This window comes from Hyaena hyaena, unplaced genomic scaffold, assembly GCF_003009895.1.
Source record: "Hyaena hyaena isolate Hyena2069 unplaced genomic scaffold, ASM300989v1 scaffold_885, whole genome shotgun sequence".
Taxonomy (NCBI): Eukaryota; Metazoa; Chordata; class Mammalia; order Carnivora; family Hyaenidae; genus Hyaena; species Hyaena hyaena.
In genome coordinates this window covers 652,187-669,191 of record NW_024081518.1, presented here as the reverse complement: position 1 = coordinate 669,191, position 17,005 = coordinate 652,187, and the positions used below count along the sequence as shown (strand labels likewise).

The window sequence follows — 17,005 nt, the reverse complement described above, 5'->3', positions numbered from 1 at the left end:
CTTGCATGGGGTGACCTCCCTTTGATCAGTCCCCCTCTTTGGACTTAGATGGAACATGCTCAGATGACATGCTCTGAGGCTGTTGCTCATCATTCACAGAATCACACTATGGTAGGGGGACCACGAGAGGTCACCTTCCAGGGTCCCTTTCCCCCACTGGCCTGGAAGTAAGCCAAGCAGAGGGAGACATTGTCATTTTGGATTACGTTTTTCACGGAATCAGATACAGCCTGGTACATCCTGGAGAACTTCATAAATACTATCTGACTAAGCCATAACCTCTCCCAGGCAGACAGACCAGCTATTCTGAATCATTCACCGGGTATGTGTCTCCCTAACCCACGCCTGCACTTAGTACCGATTTTGACAGAAAATCCTTGTGGTGTGCTTTACTGAACACAGCTCTTGTGTGTCCTGCCGTCTGATTTGTTATGGAAGTAGCTTTTCAAAGTTGGAGGTCACACTCTTGCAAATGGACCGCCATTTTGTATTTCTCATTATAAGGAGAAAGCTCCCTGGGAAAAGATGATTTCTGGCAAATCTCTCTTTAAATGAAATGTCTTCATAAAAGACGACTATTTGCTCAAGGGGATATGATCTGATTCAGATTTTTACAGTCAGGTTTTTTTTTTTTTTTTTTTTTTTTAACAGATACAGATTTTTACAACAGACAACGCCTGCATCTCCCCTCCCCTCCACAGATTCAGGGCTGCTACTTTTCCTGAGAGCAGGCTGGCCCCTCCCCAAGTCCAGATGCTAATGCACTCAAGGAGTAGAATCCAATGACTTAGGTGGTTGTAACCTGAATTCAGTTTTTGCTTATTGCATGCTATCTGAAAGCATTTGGCATGGGCGCGGGATGCCGGCAGGCCAGGCCTAGACGTCTGGAAGTGATGCATTGCTAACACAACACACAGGGACATGCAGAACATCTGTTTAGGACTCTGGCTGAGTTTAACAGCAGTTTCTTCCTTCTGAACCACAGGAACAAAGATTATGCTGGGTAGCAAAATGAAACCCCATTAAAAACAGGTGAGATACAGAACCACTCCTCAGAAAATAAATCAAATAACAGCCAGGCTGTTAAAAATCTGGAGTGGTAGAGTTCTTCTGGGTACAGCTCTAAAGGAAGAAAGAGCAAATGGGGCTAAAAAGCCAGGGCTGGGGTGTCTGGGTGGCTTAGTCGGTTAAGCCTCCAACTCCTGGTTTTGGCCGCATAGGGCTCTGTACTCACAGTATGCAGCCTGTTTGGGATTCTCTCCCTTTCTCTTCTGCCTGCACAAGTCCCCCCTAATGCCCCCCCCCCCCCGCCCAGCTTGCTCTTTCTCTCAGAAAATTAAAAAAGAAAAAAGAAAAGCCAGGGCTAACTAGTTTCATGAGAAATATTCAGGCCACAAGGGATCACAAGGGAGGAGAGTGGGGTTATTTCCCCCTGTGACCCAGCTCTGGAGTCCTTATTAGCAGTGGCACCATGGAATCAGTGCAGACTCTTGGCATTAGAAGAGGTTTTCAATCCTGAGTGGTCTTTATTCCCTCTGTGTGACCACAGTGTTCTCCACAGTAAAATGGGAATAACAGCATCCTTGAACTTTGGTACTGAGATTAAACATGATAAATACAAAGCCAATAGCATAGGGCTAGCACATGATCTGTATCAATAAATAATATAATTTCAACACACTATGAACAAAATCAGCATTGTCACTGGTTCAGAGTAAAAACATGACCCTTTGTGCCAGTACTGGGAGGCAAGTCATAACTCTGAATCAGAACTGGTAGTGGATTTCAGGAGTATGTGAAGGGAGTTAAGAAACTTGTGTCCAGCCCTAGTCTCTGCTTTATGAAACTAAGCACAAGTCAAAACGTGGCTTTCCTGGTAGGAGGAAAGAAGGGCAGTGACCAGAAGATTTTTCCTAGCTTTCACCCACTGTAAATCTGCAGAAAACAACTGAAGACATTCCTAGTGGAATGATTTTCTGAAGCAGAGTAAAATGATTCAAAGGGCCACTGCTCTGCTGTGGGATGTGTTACGCTAAGGTCCAGTGGGTTGGTGTGTATTCTCTAACGGAAAAGTCCAGAAGCCTCTGGTACCAAGAGAACTTCAGTACCTTGGCATCAGCATCAAAATTAGTTTCTGCTGGATTGTGTGAGATGCCAGTATCTGGACAACAAGCTGCTGTCATTAAACACTTTTCCCACTTTGATATATCTGATCAGGAGATTATTCTACCATGAACTTGAGGGAGAGGGCTACCCATTTATCTCACTATCTTTTGAAAGAACTGCCCACCCCACACTCCATGTTCTTTTATTCTGTTTGCAAATTATTGTTATTTTTTTTTTTTTTTTGCAGGGCCATGCATCCCCTTGGCCTTGGTCAACTACATCCTCTCTGCTTTTGTTTTACCTCTCTCCAAGACCATATTCAAATAACCCCTTAGTAAATGAATCCATTAGGGCCATGGTTCATAATGTTGGCTGCACATTAGAATCATCGGGGGAGCTTTTTAAACAAATACCCTTGCCTGGGCCCCAGTCCAAGATCTTCTGACTAATTGGGATCTGTGTTTCTGTGATTAACGAATACACCACCACTTTCTGGCAACAAATTTGGGGCTGTATGTACCCAACTTCAGTTAGTCTTGCCTCCCTAAGCGAATCTAGGGTCGCTGTAGTAGATACATGGACCTGGATTGTATCTTGCAGGCAGAGAAATATAGTTTTGAGTGAGTGGCTGCTGAGTTGTAGTTTGGGAAAATCACTAATTTGCCTAGGGTCTAACTTACACACCAAGAGGTACCTTCTGGGTAAATGGAAATTGAGGTCATCATAATTCAGTCTTATAATGATTTTGTATATTTACAAGTTAAAAATGCAAAAATATATTTTAAATCATGTTTTCTTTAAAAATCCTTTTTAATATTTCCACAGTCAGTTCACAGTGTATCCTGTGTGTGTGTGTGTGTACATCTACACACACACACATATATACACATATATGTATATATATGAGATATATTTATGAAAGAAAAAACAACTCATAATTCCACACCAAGAGGTAACCATTGCTGATGTTAAGTTATATATAGAAAGTCTAGGCTTTTTTCCCCTTAAGATTTATGCATGCACATGTTTATATATTCTCAGGAAACTATACAAGATCAATACTAATTGATCACTTTTGCCTATAAAGACATGGAATTGTCTTTTATATACTGTTTTGCAATCTGCCTTTGTGCTGTGTGTGTGTGTGGATAGTAGTATACATATTTACACACAAGAAAAAGTGAAAAAGAGAGGACAATCTATCTTATTATTTTTGGTAATGATTCATTTCTTTGCCATCTCTACTTTTCTTGCTTCCTTTGTTATAGGAGATGTTCCCAAAGCATTTCCATGGTATCCATTGTTCTTAGAAGCTATTTATAGCTGCACCCCTATCTTCCCACCCACACCCACCCTTATTCCTTTCTCTGTTGGGAAACAAATATGGCCAGCTATGTACAGCCTAGCCCACACCCTAGGGTTGTAAAGAGAGCAGGCCTGAGGAGATATTGGACATGGGGACAAATGGCTTCAACTCCAACTCACAGACCCCTCCTCAAAACCTGTGGGTGATTATTTGAAGTCAGTTTCTATGCCTTTTAAAGACTACACAAGTATGTTTGATACCAAAGTCAATGTCCCCCCCCCTTTTTTTTTAATTCAGGCACAGAGTGCACCCAGTGTGACTAAATACCCACCAGGACAGTGTGCCCAGACAGCAACTTCCCCCTAAAAGGAAGTAATTCCCATGTGTCATTGTAGTTAGTAATTATTACCATTCTTTAATTTCACTAAACCAGTTGTGTCCCATTTTTTCATCCCCAAAGACCATTTTTATTATTCTTTTCATAGACCCTATGTTTTGAAATCCTTTTCATCACCCTCTCCCCCAAAAAAAAGATATATGTTGACTGTCCATATTTTTGTAATCTTAAAGTATTAAGAGCTGATTCTGAAGTCAGTGGAATAGTCAGTCTTCTTTCTTGCCCACTCTCTATTCTTTTATTCATTGAAATAATTCTCTGGTATTAGCATGCAAGAAAGTCTACCATGATTCCACCTTGCCTGCAAGTCACAGCCAACTGTTCCGCCTGCCTTTCCAGTCTACTAGGAACTGGTCCCATCATCTCAAAAATGACTTCATTTCTGTGGCACCTCAACACAAATCCAAGCTCTAGTCCAATCGATCCCTGAATTCTCCAGGCTCACCTCAGTGCCATTCCCCACCATTTTGCCTCCTGTGGGATGCCCTTCCTTCCTAGATAAAGATATCCTGTTTCCAAGGCATATACCAGTTTCTGACTCCTTCATGAACTTTCTGGCGATGACTTGGTTCACAGGGATGCCTCCCCTCTCTGGACAGTTTATCTTCCTTATAGTCACTATAATACAATGGCAGGGCGGAGTGCCTGGCTGGCTCAGTCAGTAGAGCATGACACTCAATCTCAGAGTCATGAGTTCATCAACCTCATTGCACATAGGGGTTACTTAAAAAAAATATACAATGTCGATTTTGTGTTCAAATGTAGTACTTCAGAACTGTTCCTTTGAGTTATTTTATACTTTTTACTCAGTGTCATTTATGGGCCCCTAACATATAAATCATATTTAAATGATTAGCTCATGAATAACTGGCACAGCAACCAGAGAATCACAGCAAGAGAAAAACAGAGGAACAATGAAATTACAAGTTATTTGCATGATTATTCACTGATTGGCAGAAAAGAATTTGCCATTATTGATTACCAGTGTATTTCATTCATTCCTGCTTCCCCTCTCTCTCCGAACTAGAAATAATTAAGGACCAACTCTCTGAATGCTATCCAAGGCTGCAGGAAATCCCAGGGCCTGGCCGATCTGTCTTGTATCAGCTCTGGCAGATAATTAGATAAAACACAAGGCCTGCTTTGCATTGGCAACACCACTGTGATTGAATATGTCAGGCAGATCCTGAAGATGACAACTGGGGATTCTATTCTCTTCTCCTCTCGGTGCTGAAAGTTCCTTGAGGCAGTAGATCCCACAGACATGGCACTTGTAGCCCTCAGACTCTTCTAATGATCAAAACCACAGAAAAACCAGAAGAGCATAAAACCTATCCCACCTCCAGTTTTTCCTCCTTTTAGTTTTTAATTTCTGTATTGTAGTTTCCTTTTTGTTCGTGTTTCAAAGCTCCTGCTCAGATGACTCTTTAGAGAGTGGATCTACTACACAAATCCCTTCAATTCTTGCTTCCTCACCCACCCCTCCTACCCTTGCCCCATCACATTAATTAGGGAAAGTCAGGCAGTTACTATAACAGAGACCTTACAGGTGTCACTTCTCATGAACAATGACCATCCAGAATTGTCCCTCAGTCACAGCACATGATTAGTGTGCATCAGGAGATAGAGGCTTCCTCCCTTTCAAATCTGAGGTCTCTTTTGTAGGAATGTCTTTCATTTTCTAATCTGAGACAAGTCAGTGTCCATAATAACCATGTTCACGAGGAACATTTGCATATTTCATTTTTGAGCTAAATCATTTGAATTTTTAGAACCCATACCATCTATGTTACAAAGTTCTATCCATTCCCAGTGATTCTTTAGGTGGCAGTTTCTGTAACGGATAAACAGAGTAAACTATGCTCCTGGATCATTGCAAACACTCTTAAGTACGGGGCCACAAAGACTCTACCAGAAATTGGTCTCAAAATGATAAAATGCAATGTTTCTAACTCTGTTCCAAAGGAAGATGTCTATTAAGATCCTTTTTCTATCCAATAAATTAATTTGCTTTGATTCCCTCCATTCCAACCACAATAGAAATACATACACATTCAAAACTAAACAATGTTTAGATTATATAATTTAAGTTTAAGGAAATCATTTATTGGTTAATGTCCAGAGGATTACTTTCTTTACCTTAAGGTATGATTTCTTTCCCAAAATTCTTTTAAAATATAACAACTTTCCTCTCTCTCTCTCTCTCTCTAAGTTAAACAAAACATTAAAAAAAAAAAAAAAGGTGTAGATGCCTGGGTGGCACAGTCTGTTAAGCATCTGACTTCAGCTCAGGTCATGATCTCATGGTTTGTGGGTTTGAGCCCCACATCGGGCTCTCTGCTGACAGCTCAGAGCCTGGAGCCTGCATCAGATTCTGTGTCTCCCTCTTTCTGCCCCTCCCCTGCTTGCATGCTGTTGCTCTCTTGCTCTCTCTCAGAAATAAATAAAACATTTAAAATATATACATAACAACTTTCAGGGTGCCTGGGTGGCTCAGCTGGTTAAACGACTGACTTCGGCACAGGTCATGATCTCATGGTTTGTGAGTTCGAGCTCTGAATCAGGCTCTCTGCTGTAAGCACAGAGCCCACTTGAGATCCTCTGTCTCCCTTTCTCTCTGTCCCTCCCCCACTTGCATGTGTGCTCTCTCTCTCTTCCTCAAAATAAATAAATAAACTTAAAAAAAAGAAAGAAAATCTAAGCAAAAAAAAAACAAAAAAAACAGGCTTCTACAATGGATGTGCCACTCTTAACATAGGGTCATGGTGGATTCTGCTGTGTCTAGATTTGCCCTTTTGTTGCTGGATCATAGGAAAGTCTGGGTAGGAGATGGATAGGGATGGTGAGATTCAGGAGGGTGATTATTATAATGACTATTTACAATTGCTAAGAAAATACTTAGCCACTGATATACAAAGGATATCAATCACATCTTTAAAAAATTACGTAAAGAGGGGCGCCTGGCTGGCTCAATGGAAGAGCATACAACTTGATCTTGGGGTTGTGAGTTAGAGCCCCAAGTGGGTGTAGAGATTACTTAAGTTAATAAAACTTGAAAGTTTTTTTTTAACTGCTTAAAGAGAAATTGTGATGAACCCTTTGAACTTGTACATTTTTTAAAGCTTCACCAGTCCCTATGCTACCCATACATTTACCTAGCATTATAGATTGAGCTACTAGCACATAGAGTCTGTATCTGTGTTTTCCACCTATTCTCAGTCCCTAGAATAGTAAACGGAATATAGTAGATACTCAATTAGTATTTGTTGAATACTTATCCACATTTTTGTTGAATACAAAATCAGGGTCCATAAATTTCCTATAGTCTGTATAAATTCCTAAGATAGTGTAGTTTCTCAATGAAGGGATTGAAATGGAATTCTAGAGACCTAATGTATGTTCATTTCCTAGGTAAGACTAGCATGGTTTTATGGTTTTTTTAATCTTAAAGTTGTACCTCCTCACACTACAAAATAATTGTCGAAATGGTTAATTTTAGGTGTGACCAAATTAAAATTACTCCTCAAAACTGGCTAAAAAGCAAATAGCTGAAAGCATTGACATATCAGAGGTATGATTTTCATGGTTTACATGTATACATATTAATTATGTTATTCAAAATAACCTCTGAAATATATATATGCATACACATATATAAGCAAACTACATTTAAGATATAAAATAATTTCATGATTTTTTTAGTGGGATGAAATCTAGAAATCTTGCCCAACCTGCTCTTATTTATAGATATGAATAGACAAGCCACAGAATCTGGAGAGATTTGCTCAAAGTCAAGTGTTAGTTAATGAAACACCTGCACTAAGAACTAGGACTCCTGATTCCTGGTTCAGAGCTCTTTTTGCTATCCCTGATTTCTTTCTAAATGATCATGGCAACTTTCCATTCCACTGAGCACTAACTCTGTCCTGCCAAACACATGTACATAAAGCAGGGTCTTAATGTAATACTGACACTTCTCTGGAGAAAGGGGAAGGCCAAGGTGATGTTGATGTCTATTGATGATAATATCTTCATTTGAGGTACCACCTTTCCCCATGATCTTGAAGAGACACATGCATTTGTAACTTAAGGAGAAAAAAGTAGGATCAAAACAAAGAGGTTTCCTCTCTATTAATTCACTTTGCTCAGTACACCCCAGAGGCTGCTGAAGTCTTTACTCAGTTTTAAATCACTTCCTTGATTGGGTTCTTGCCATTTCTTTTATAGCTGGACCACTCTATGATCTTAGGCATTAAATCTTTCTCTAGTCTAGACTAATATTTCTTACCCAGGGTTGTGTACTGTTGAATCCTGCAAATGCAGAATCTGTTTTCTCAGAACTAATGAAACAGACATAGTTTGTTTTATATGACAGAAAGACTAATTTGGGGGGACTTCCAAAAAGGATCCTGAATATCCATAGTTACTGACAACCAAATCTATTAAGCATTTTTTAATTATGGAAAAATATGGAAAAATTGCTCATTTTCAGATGTGGGAATGTACAATCAGGTATTGCCAGACAGGTGACAAATATCATTAATCTAGAATGATTGGCAACAGATGGGGAATACTGGAATCTGTAGGCTGCTCTACAGTCTATCAATGTGTATGTTGGAATTTTTTCCAGAGGAAAAGGCGGCTTGGATTTGTTGGAGAAATGAGGACTTGCTTTATAAAAATTCATTTTATCATGAGGTGGTCAGGACATGTGTATTTTATAACATGAAGGAAACCCCTATATCACCTCCTGTATAATAAACCCTATATAATCCCCGAGTCAGTATTGTGAGAACTGATGGTATTCCTTGGGGATCATCTAGGTCCCTCTCTGGGGCTTTCCTCTTGAGTGATTTTTACTTAGTGGTGAGAATCATGCAATTTTGAGAACTGGTGGGGACCTCATAAATCACCTGTCTCCTGTGGGACCAAATCCCACCTGCCAAGAATGACTAGAAGATCAGGAGTCATTTGTTCAGCCACTCAGAGTTTCTGAGAAAGGATACTGAAATTTTGGTTTAACACAAAGTTTAAGAATCATCCTGGTCCCTAAGTTCTGTTTTCCAGCAACTATTCATCAGACCTGGCTGGTACAAAGAACAAAATTTGCATCTCTAAAAAATTTTCATGACAAGTACATTTTATTGCCTTAGATACACTATATTTGTGAGATACATTAGGAAGTGTTTTAAGAATATATCTAAAGCATCACAGTATCAATATTTTGCAGAATATGGAATACATACTTTTTCTGCCACAGGAATCCCTTTACTAGAACACACACATGCGCTCGCTCTCTCTCTCTCTCTCTCTCTCTCTCTCTCTCTCTCTCTCACACACACACACACACACACAATTATTTGCAGAAATGGAGTACTTACTATAGATGCTAAATGCCTTGCATGGATTAATTCACTTCCTCTTCAAAAAGAACCCTTTCTACAGGCACTATTAGAGCTTTTATTTTATAGATGAATAAATGTAGACTTAGAGAAGTTAAGAAACTTACTCATAGGACTGCAAATACAATTCAAACTCAAACAATCTGACCCCAGAGCTTTGATTCTTCATCTATGGGATGAATGTTTGAATCCTCTGGGCTCAGCTCATTCATTTCTAGATTCAGGTCCGTTTCTAATCTTTCAAAAAGAGAATAACCAGGAGCACTTGGGTAGCTCAGCTGGTTAAGTGTCTGACTCTTGGTTTTGGTTCAAGTCATGATCTCACTGTTTATGAATTTGAGCCCTGCATCAGGCTCTGTACAGAGTCTGCTTGGGATTCTCTCTCTGTCTCTATCTCTTCCTGGCTCACTCTCTCTCTTAAAATTAAATAATCTTTTAAAAAGAGTGAGAATAACCAGTTTCAACTCAGAATCACAGAGGACCTTAGAAAGCTAGTTAGTCTTTGCTGTGAATGATAGATCTAGTAAGGCTTATCCTAGCCAGCCAACCCCGCCCTTGACCTCAACTTCTGTACCTTCCAACTGATGCCTTCCCTGTGCTTTCTGGGTACGGCATCTACAAAATATTTCTCTCTTTTTTGTAACAGACGTGTGTTCCCACCAACTCTCTGGTTCTATGGCTGATGTTTCACTTCCTTAAGAAATGTTTTAAAGCTTTCTAATGGGCTCTCTCCAGTTCACATTGTCATGGGGATCTGTTCTTATTTGTCTGTTTATGTTTCTTGGGTTTTTGTTTTTTCCAATCTAAGTAATACGATCAGGAGGTAATGTATCCTGCTCTCCAGCTGCCCAAATTTAATTCTACAGCCCTTCCTATTTACAGTGGAGGTGTTTTATTTCAATTCTGCTCATAAAATGAACAAAGTTAACAAGATATGCCTGAGATAAACAGCCTTCCAGAGATCATGTTTCTGAAGCACGACTTAGCACTTTCTGTCCAATTCCACCAAAAGAATGTAAGCCTAGTGTAAAAGGACATATTGAAATATGTGGGCGGGGAGTGGATAGGAATAGGAAACAGTGGATAGAAGAGAGAGACGGGCACAATAAGTGCCTCGATTTCAATGATCTGAGAAAGGAATTCTTCCCTAGGTTGGTCCGTCATGACAACATAAGTAGAGCACACAGGTCTATGAAGAAGTAAAGAGAAGGTGGTGACAGAAGATTTTCCCGGATAGGAAAAGGCATCTTAAGTGTTTCAGAGCTGGTTGATAAGGAGGGCCATAGGTTTCCAATAACTTATGAAATACACATCTATCACAGACCAGTGGATGAAAGCCAGTCCTTACTTGGAAGGAGGATTACGTTCAAAAAACGATCTGATGTCTTTAGCTTTTTATTAACAAGGCTAAAAGTAGAGAAGTCTATAGTGGGTGGATGACAAAGGGGAGAGATTTTATGCTAACATGTTGAATATGGCTTATTCTTTTTCCTCTTTATGCTCCATTATGCTCAGGGCCTGGCACAAAAATGACAGGTTTAGCCTTGTGGAATTAAAAAAAAAAATGCTTTCACTTAAACACATGAGTATTGAGATATCTCTGCTTTCTTTTTTAATAAAGCACAATGGAAACTTTAGTCATGAGCCACTCCACTCTGTCTCATTAAAGCTGGTTATTCACAGGCTTTCTGATTGGGTCCCTTAATGGGAAAATGTTTATTGGGGCATGGGGGAGAGGTTGTTGCTGAGCTACTAATGATACCATATGTGTCCAAATCTACAATCTTATTACTCCTGTGGGTCTGCAATATTATATCCATTTCGGCTATGCAGCGTCCATGAAGCAACTCAGAATTAATCAATTGTTATACAGCAAGGCGGCGGTTGGGTATTTCTAGGAAAAATTTTGGTGGTAAAAGGAGGACATACTATGTACTATAAATGGAATGGAAATGGGTTTTTAATATTAAAACTACTTGGGAGAATTAGCAAGCAGGAGTAAACTGCGTGACAACTTAAGAATGCTTTGCACTAGCTATCCGGCGGGTGCCATTTTCATGTTGCTATGCAGAGTTTATGCTGTAATTAAGCAATTGTGCAGTACAGCTGGCTCTGAAATATGAACTTACACAACAAAACATTTAATAATGAGTCAAGCAGGTATTTCTGACTCCTTTACCCAAAGAAAGGAAAAGATGGGGTTTGCTCTGGTAAATGGAAACCTGCCCTTTATAGCCCTATGTACCAAAAGTAGGCATTCTGTAAACTGCTAGCAGAGAGGGTTGTTTTAGATGCACTGAGCTAACCCAGAATGAAAATTCTCTTCTTTGGCGCTGTAGGAAAGGCAGGGATGGGACCCAGGTAATGGCTGTAATGGATAACAATGAAGCTTAGAATGGTCCAAGAGAAAATGCTTACCAAGGCAACCTTTACTTTGATGTGATTACAGGCTCACCTTTTCAGGTGTTTCCTTTAGGTCATTTAAGTAGATCATTCAATAGACAATGTGGTTAGATTATTAGATGTAGCCTGGGGATGTTGATTTAAACCTGCTATTGTACAGATGTCTTTACCCTTGATTTAGTTTCCCAACTGTTTGTTCAAACTTCTCTCTTCGATATACCCATCAGAAATGAAAACAAACCAGCATTCAACAGATATTTTGGTTTTTGAACTGTGGATGTTGAACTGACCTATCTTACATCTTGACAAAAAGGATGGATTAGCTCTCAGTTAGCTCAGCCTTAAAGATTTCCTCTCCTTCAGACCTCTGTGGCATTTCTCTGGATTCAGTCTCATGGCACATCTAGGTACTAATCCTCTCTGAAGCAGACTGATTTAATCTTCTCAAATCACAGCCCTTAGTTTTATATCTTCTAGAATAAAGGGAGAGGGAGCGGGCTTCTCTTATTCCTCAGGTTCAAGCTGAACACCCCACCAATTTCACCCTTCTGTTCCTGTCAAAGAGGCATGCACCTGTTATTGACCTCTGGCTGCAATCCTCAGAGGATAGAAGCCACTAGGTTCACAGCAAGTAGAAAGGGCAGTGGTTAAAAAACTACCTGACTCTGGTCTTTATGCTTAGAGAAGTTTCTTGACAATCATACCACATAATTATCCTTCTGTTAGATAAATAGTTCTGGCATAAAAGCATTGGATGTTTAGTTTAGGTTGTAATTTGGATCCTTGGACTGTTATTGGCAAAGACTGCCTAATCTTATTCTCACTAGTCTAGGGGCATTTATTTTCTTGGGGAGAGCATTTAGGTGTGGCTGTGTGTGATAGCATGACACTCAGATTCTGTGCTCCAGTCACAACTGGCCAAGTGACAATCACACCCAAGTAGTAAAGTGATCATTCAAAGCTGGCTACTCCTTCTCTCTAGGAGAAATGCAACCTTCAGGGTCAACCAAGGAAACCTAGCTATTCTGTTCAAAGCTAAATAAAATCTAAGACTTGTAGGTCATCTGAGAGTCAAGCAATGTCATTGTTAAACCTCCAAAAGAAGTTAGGAACTGGGGAATTGCTTCAGGGGCATGTTTGGCATAAAAAGAAAAAAAAAACAAGGATGGAAATTCCCAAATTATAACATGACCTAGATCCTTCACAAAGCTCTTGTTTCCACAAAGCTGTCGCCCAGTGCTATTTTCATCAAACCCAGCCTTCATTGGAGCACTGTCCTGATACAGCTAGTTTTAGCAAGAGCACTTTGGCAGAGTACCAGTGACAAGTGCAGCGATGTTGGCACCATTTAACCAGAGTGCTGTTCATTGCTTCCTGCAGAGACAGCAAAATGTAATTCATTTCTGTTGATATCAGTAGCCGCTCTTTGTCTAAAAGGGCAGAACATGTTTTGCAGTTGGGCTCTTAGAAACACACCCTTTTCCCACCGATGTAAAAACAACCCCATTCACCTCCATGATTTCCTAGGCTTCACTCTTTTTTCCTCAAAAAGCTGAGTCACTGTTGCCATCAAGGGCCTCTGATCATATCTGACAGACATCTCAATGTGAGTAGTATGGAGGCCAAGGATGCTAGAAAAACCATGCTTCCGTAGAAAAGGAAATAGAGGAATGAATAGAGAGGAAAGGCTCAAATTTGTGGAGGGATTTAACAGAGATTTTGGCTCCAGTGCCACTTATATTTCAAATCTCCTTGTCCTCCAGCTATTTTATTTGCACTACAGAAAAATGGATACCAAATACCCACACACGTGTGACTAAAACCATACATGGCCAAGGTTCACAGAGAGGTTAATTCAATTTACTAACAAATGGCTTAAAATGACTGCCTGAACCATGGCCATGGCTGACTCTAAGAAAAGAGCTAAGCTTTGGAATTTCACAAGTACATATGCATCTGTGGTGATTAATTCTCTGTGTCAACTCGACGAGGTCATCAGGTACCCAAATATTTGGCTGAAAGTCAGTCTGTGAGTATTTTCAGTTGAAGCCAATGTTTAAATCAGCTGACTGAGAAGAGCAGAGTATCTTCCATGATATGGGTGGGTCTCATCCAAGCAGTTTCAGGCATAACCCTCCCCTGAGTAAGAGAATTCTCTTGCTAAACAGTCTTTGAACAGAGGCATTGGGTTCTAAAGATTTTGGACTTATTGGCTTTCGTAATCACACGAGCCATTTCCTTATAGTTAATTAACATATATATTATATATATAAGGATATATATTTATCTCCTATATAAGTGTATATCTGTATCTTATGTATATATAAACCTTAAAACAATTTTAGACTTGAGGTCTAGGCTGACCAGCATACTCTCAGTGCTGGGAATTCCTTTACACCTGAAACAGAACTCTTATTCAAATACAAATGCCTCTGTACCACAATACAGGTGTGAACATATAACATTCACATATTTGATCATTCTTTCTTATCTTAAGGGCTAACCATTGTCTATCTTCTTCAATCGGTACCTCTAAGACCTAAGTTTTAGTCAACTACAGTTGAAGCCTGATAGCCTCAGATTTTCCCTAGGTACAAGTCCAATCAATAGTGAATAGAGATTATTATTATGATCACCTAAAACTCAGCCAATAGCCAAATAGTTATATTGTCAATGGTTCTCTAGAACACAGCCAAGATTTGCAGTCCTGATTGTATCAACATATATGGCTCTATGTTAAAAAAAAAAAAAAAAGTCAAACATCAAAGGTTTATTTCAGAAAAATGTGGTAGTCAAGGGTGGTCAAAAACACATTTCCTTAAATTTTATGCTATTGTTTGTGTTAAGTTTCTTACATTTTAGAAGAGAGAAGGCAGTCTGAGGAAGGCAGATGGCTAGAATATTAGAGGGCATGGCCCTGCCATCAGAGAAACTGGTGGCGAGGTTATGTTCTGTAACAGTCTCTATGGTATATCTGACACATTTAGGGTCCTCAGTACTTGCATGGAGAAAATGAAGGCACTATGGGCTATCAGTAAGTGGTCACTTCAATGTATTATCCTTTTAATTTTAATCATCCAGATTTATTGTGGAAATATAACAGTTAGCATGTTTGAATATGCTTGCTTTCAAGGCTACCCAGTCACATTGATGCAGAAAAATAAATCCAACTTAGGTATTCTCTTCATATTGTCATGTTTCCAAATAAGAAGCAACACAACATATCCCTAAAAGGTGACAAAGTACTGAGCTATATTATTTTTTGCTGGCTATTTTCCAAGATGGCTACCTAGTTCGAGAGAATACATGTGTCCTGAATCTCTTATTTTTTAAGGACCTCAGGAAAACCAATACACCTTAGCTCATCTGAGCAGGCAAGTGAAAAAGGGATTAATATTTACTGAGCACCTACTGTGTGCCATGAAATATTCATGTATATTTTCTCATTTAGTCTTGACAGTAACCAAGTTTTTGGTACTTCCATAGAGAAGTTAAGCAGTTAGGTGACTTGTCCAAGTCACAAAGCTAGTAAGGGACATCACCAAATTAAAACCTGTCTATGTGATGACTGGATCTTCCCATACTTTCTTACCCAGGCAGACTGTCACTTAGAACCAAACAAAGGCTTGGGAGTTCTGAACTCAACATTCTATTTTGGTGCAAAGCCACCCATCTTTTCAACTGTCATTTTTCCCCCCTCCATTTGTAAAGTAACAGTCACAACACATGTCCTATGCCATAGAACCATGGTCACTGGAGACTATTAAAATATATTCTAAAAACATTATATATATATATGTGTGTGTGTGTACACACACACACACCCTTTTATATATGTATATATGTGTGTAATATATATAATATATATATAATATATATATATTATAAATGCTTTAAAGTAGTGTGAAACTCTTGGAAGAAATAAAAGCATATGGTGATCAGTAACAGAATTTCATCAAACTTAAAATGGTGGGTACTAAAAGAAGTGCTAATTTAAAAGACAGTTTTAAACAGGTTCTTAAATCAGTTCTCTGAGAACGTTACTGGTTCGATTAATAAGTACACATGCTTATGGATGTGCCAGTGAGAAAATATTTAAAATGACCCCATCTCTACTACAAATGTGTCTACGTTTCTACTCTTTTCACTCATTTCCTTTTTGCTCTTGGCAAATGACTTTGCTTTCTGCTAACATATTTAAGCAAATGAATGGTCACCATGTTTCCTTTCATATTGTGGACAAACACTGAAGATGTGAAGCAGAAGGTGTTACCTAGAATGCAGAGACCATCTGTGCAGTTTTCAGATTCCTGGCTGAGCCCTTCACAGAATTTGCCCCCATTTCTCGGGGGTGGTGCCGTGCACTCCCGGATCCGCAAATGCTCACACTCTGGGCTGCAGACTGACCATTCGCTCCACACTTCCCAGCTCCCATCCACTTCAAGGGAAACAAAAGGAAGCCCCATTAGAATGAATTGCGCACACGTCAGGAGACTCACCCCAGGGCTGCTGCTGTTCTTAAAGCTGTATTTTAAAGAAATCACCACCACCACATAAAACAAAATAACTTGTTTATCTTCTCTCCATGATTTCCTTCCTAAATTATCTTGCTATTTCAGGAGGAGACCAGTTACTGAATTTAGGCAAGCATTCACATCATCAGTGCCCTTGGGTTGGCTAATAATGTCATTACCCATTCTGTTCCCAGTCTTTCCTGCTCAGATGCCTGTTAGATGGACGGATAAAGTATGTGCAGTAACCACTGGTAATCGCCACTTCCTTGTGAGTTGACAGTTTAGAACTAGAGAGTAGAATGAACTATCTTTAAGCCCTAAAAGCCCTAAACAATAAAAAGTTAAACCTATATATATTGACAGTATTAAAGTAAAACAGGTCAGTCAAGCCCCAAGATACCAGGACTTACATAAATAGAATTTCATGGGTCATGGATTGCTGCTGTATGTAGAAACTGAACAAACTGATTTTAATTCCACTAAAAATCGACCCTAGAGATAATGGCAGCTGTTTCAGGCAATTGTCCCATTTCCTCCTAGGAATAGTTCAACCATGCTTATGTGGGTTAAGATCATGCAATTTTTAATCGAGAGCAATTAGTCAAGAATAGGGTACAAAAAAAAAATACTGAACTTGAAAGCAAAGTGTCTGAGAATTTGTCTTGATTATGTTTCACTTATTGGCTCCTGAGCACTCCCTTCGTCTTTACTATTTTTGTCAATTGGGGGATAAGAAAACTCACAACACAGAGCTAAATGACATTATATTTATAAAAGTATCTTGCACAGTACCTGGCACATAGTAAGCACTCAATAAATGTTGACCGAATAGGAGTTTAGAATGGAACTCCAGGAATAAGCTGTTGGTGAGAGCCTC

The 17,005-nt window shown here is 39.4% G+C and overlaps 1 protein-coding gene across 1 annotated transcript in view; it reads right to left on the bottom strand.

Moving 5' to 3' along the window:
- The window catches only part of UNC5D (unc-5 netrin receptor D), a 255,875-nt gene that overhangs the window by 92,320 nt on the left and 146,550 nt on the right, over nt 1–17,005 (bottom strand). The window contains exon 7 of the mRNA XM_039220338.1: nt 15,888–16,052. Coding sequence (XP_039076269.1) covers nt 15,888–16,052 — 165 coding nt within the window. The remainder of the gene's footprint in view (nt 1–15,887; nt 16,053–17,005) is intronic.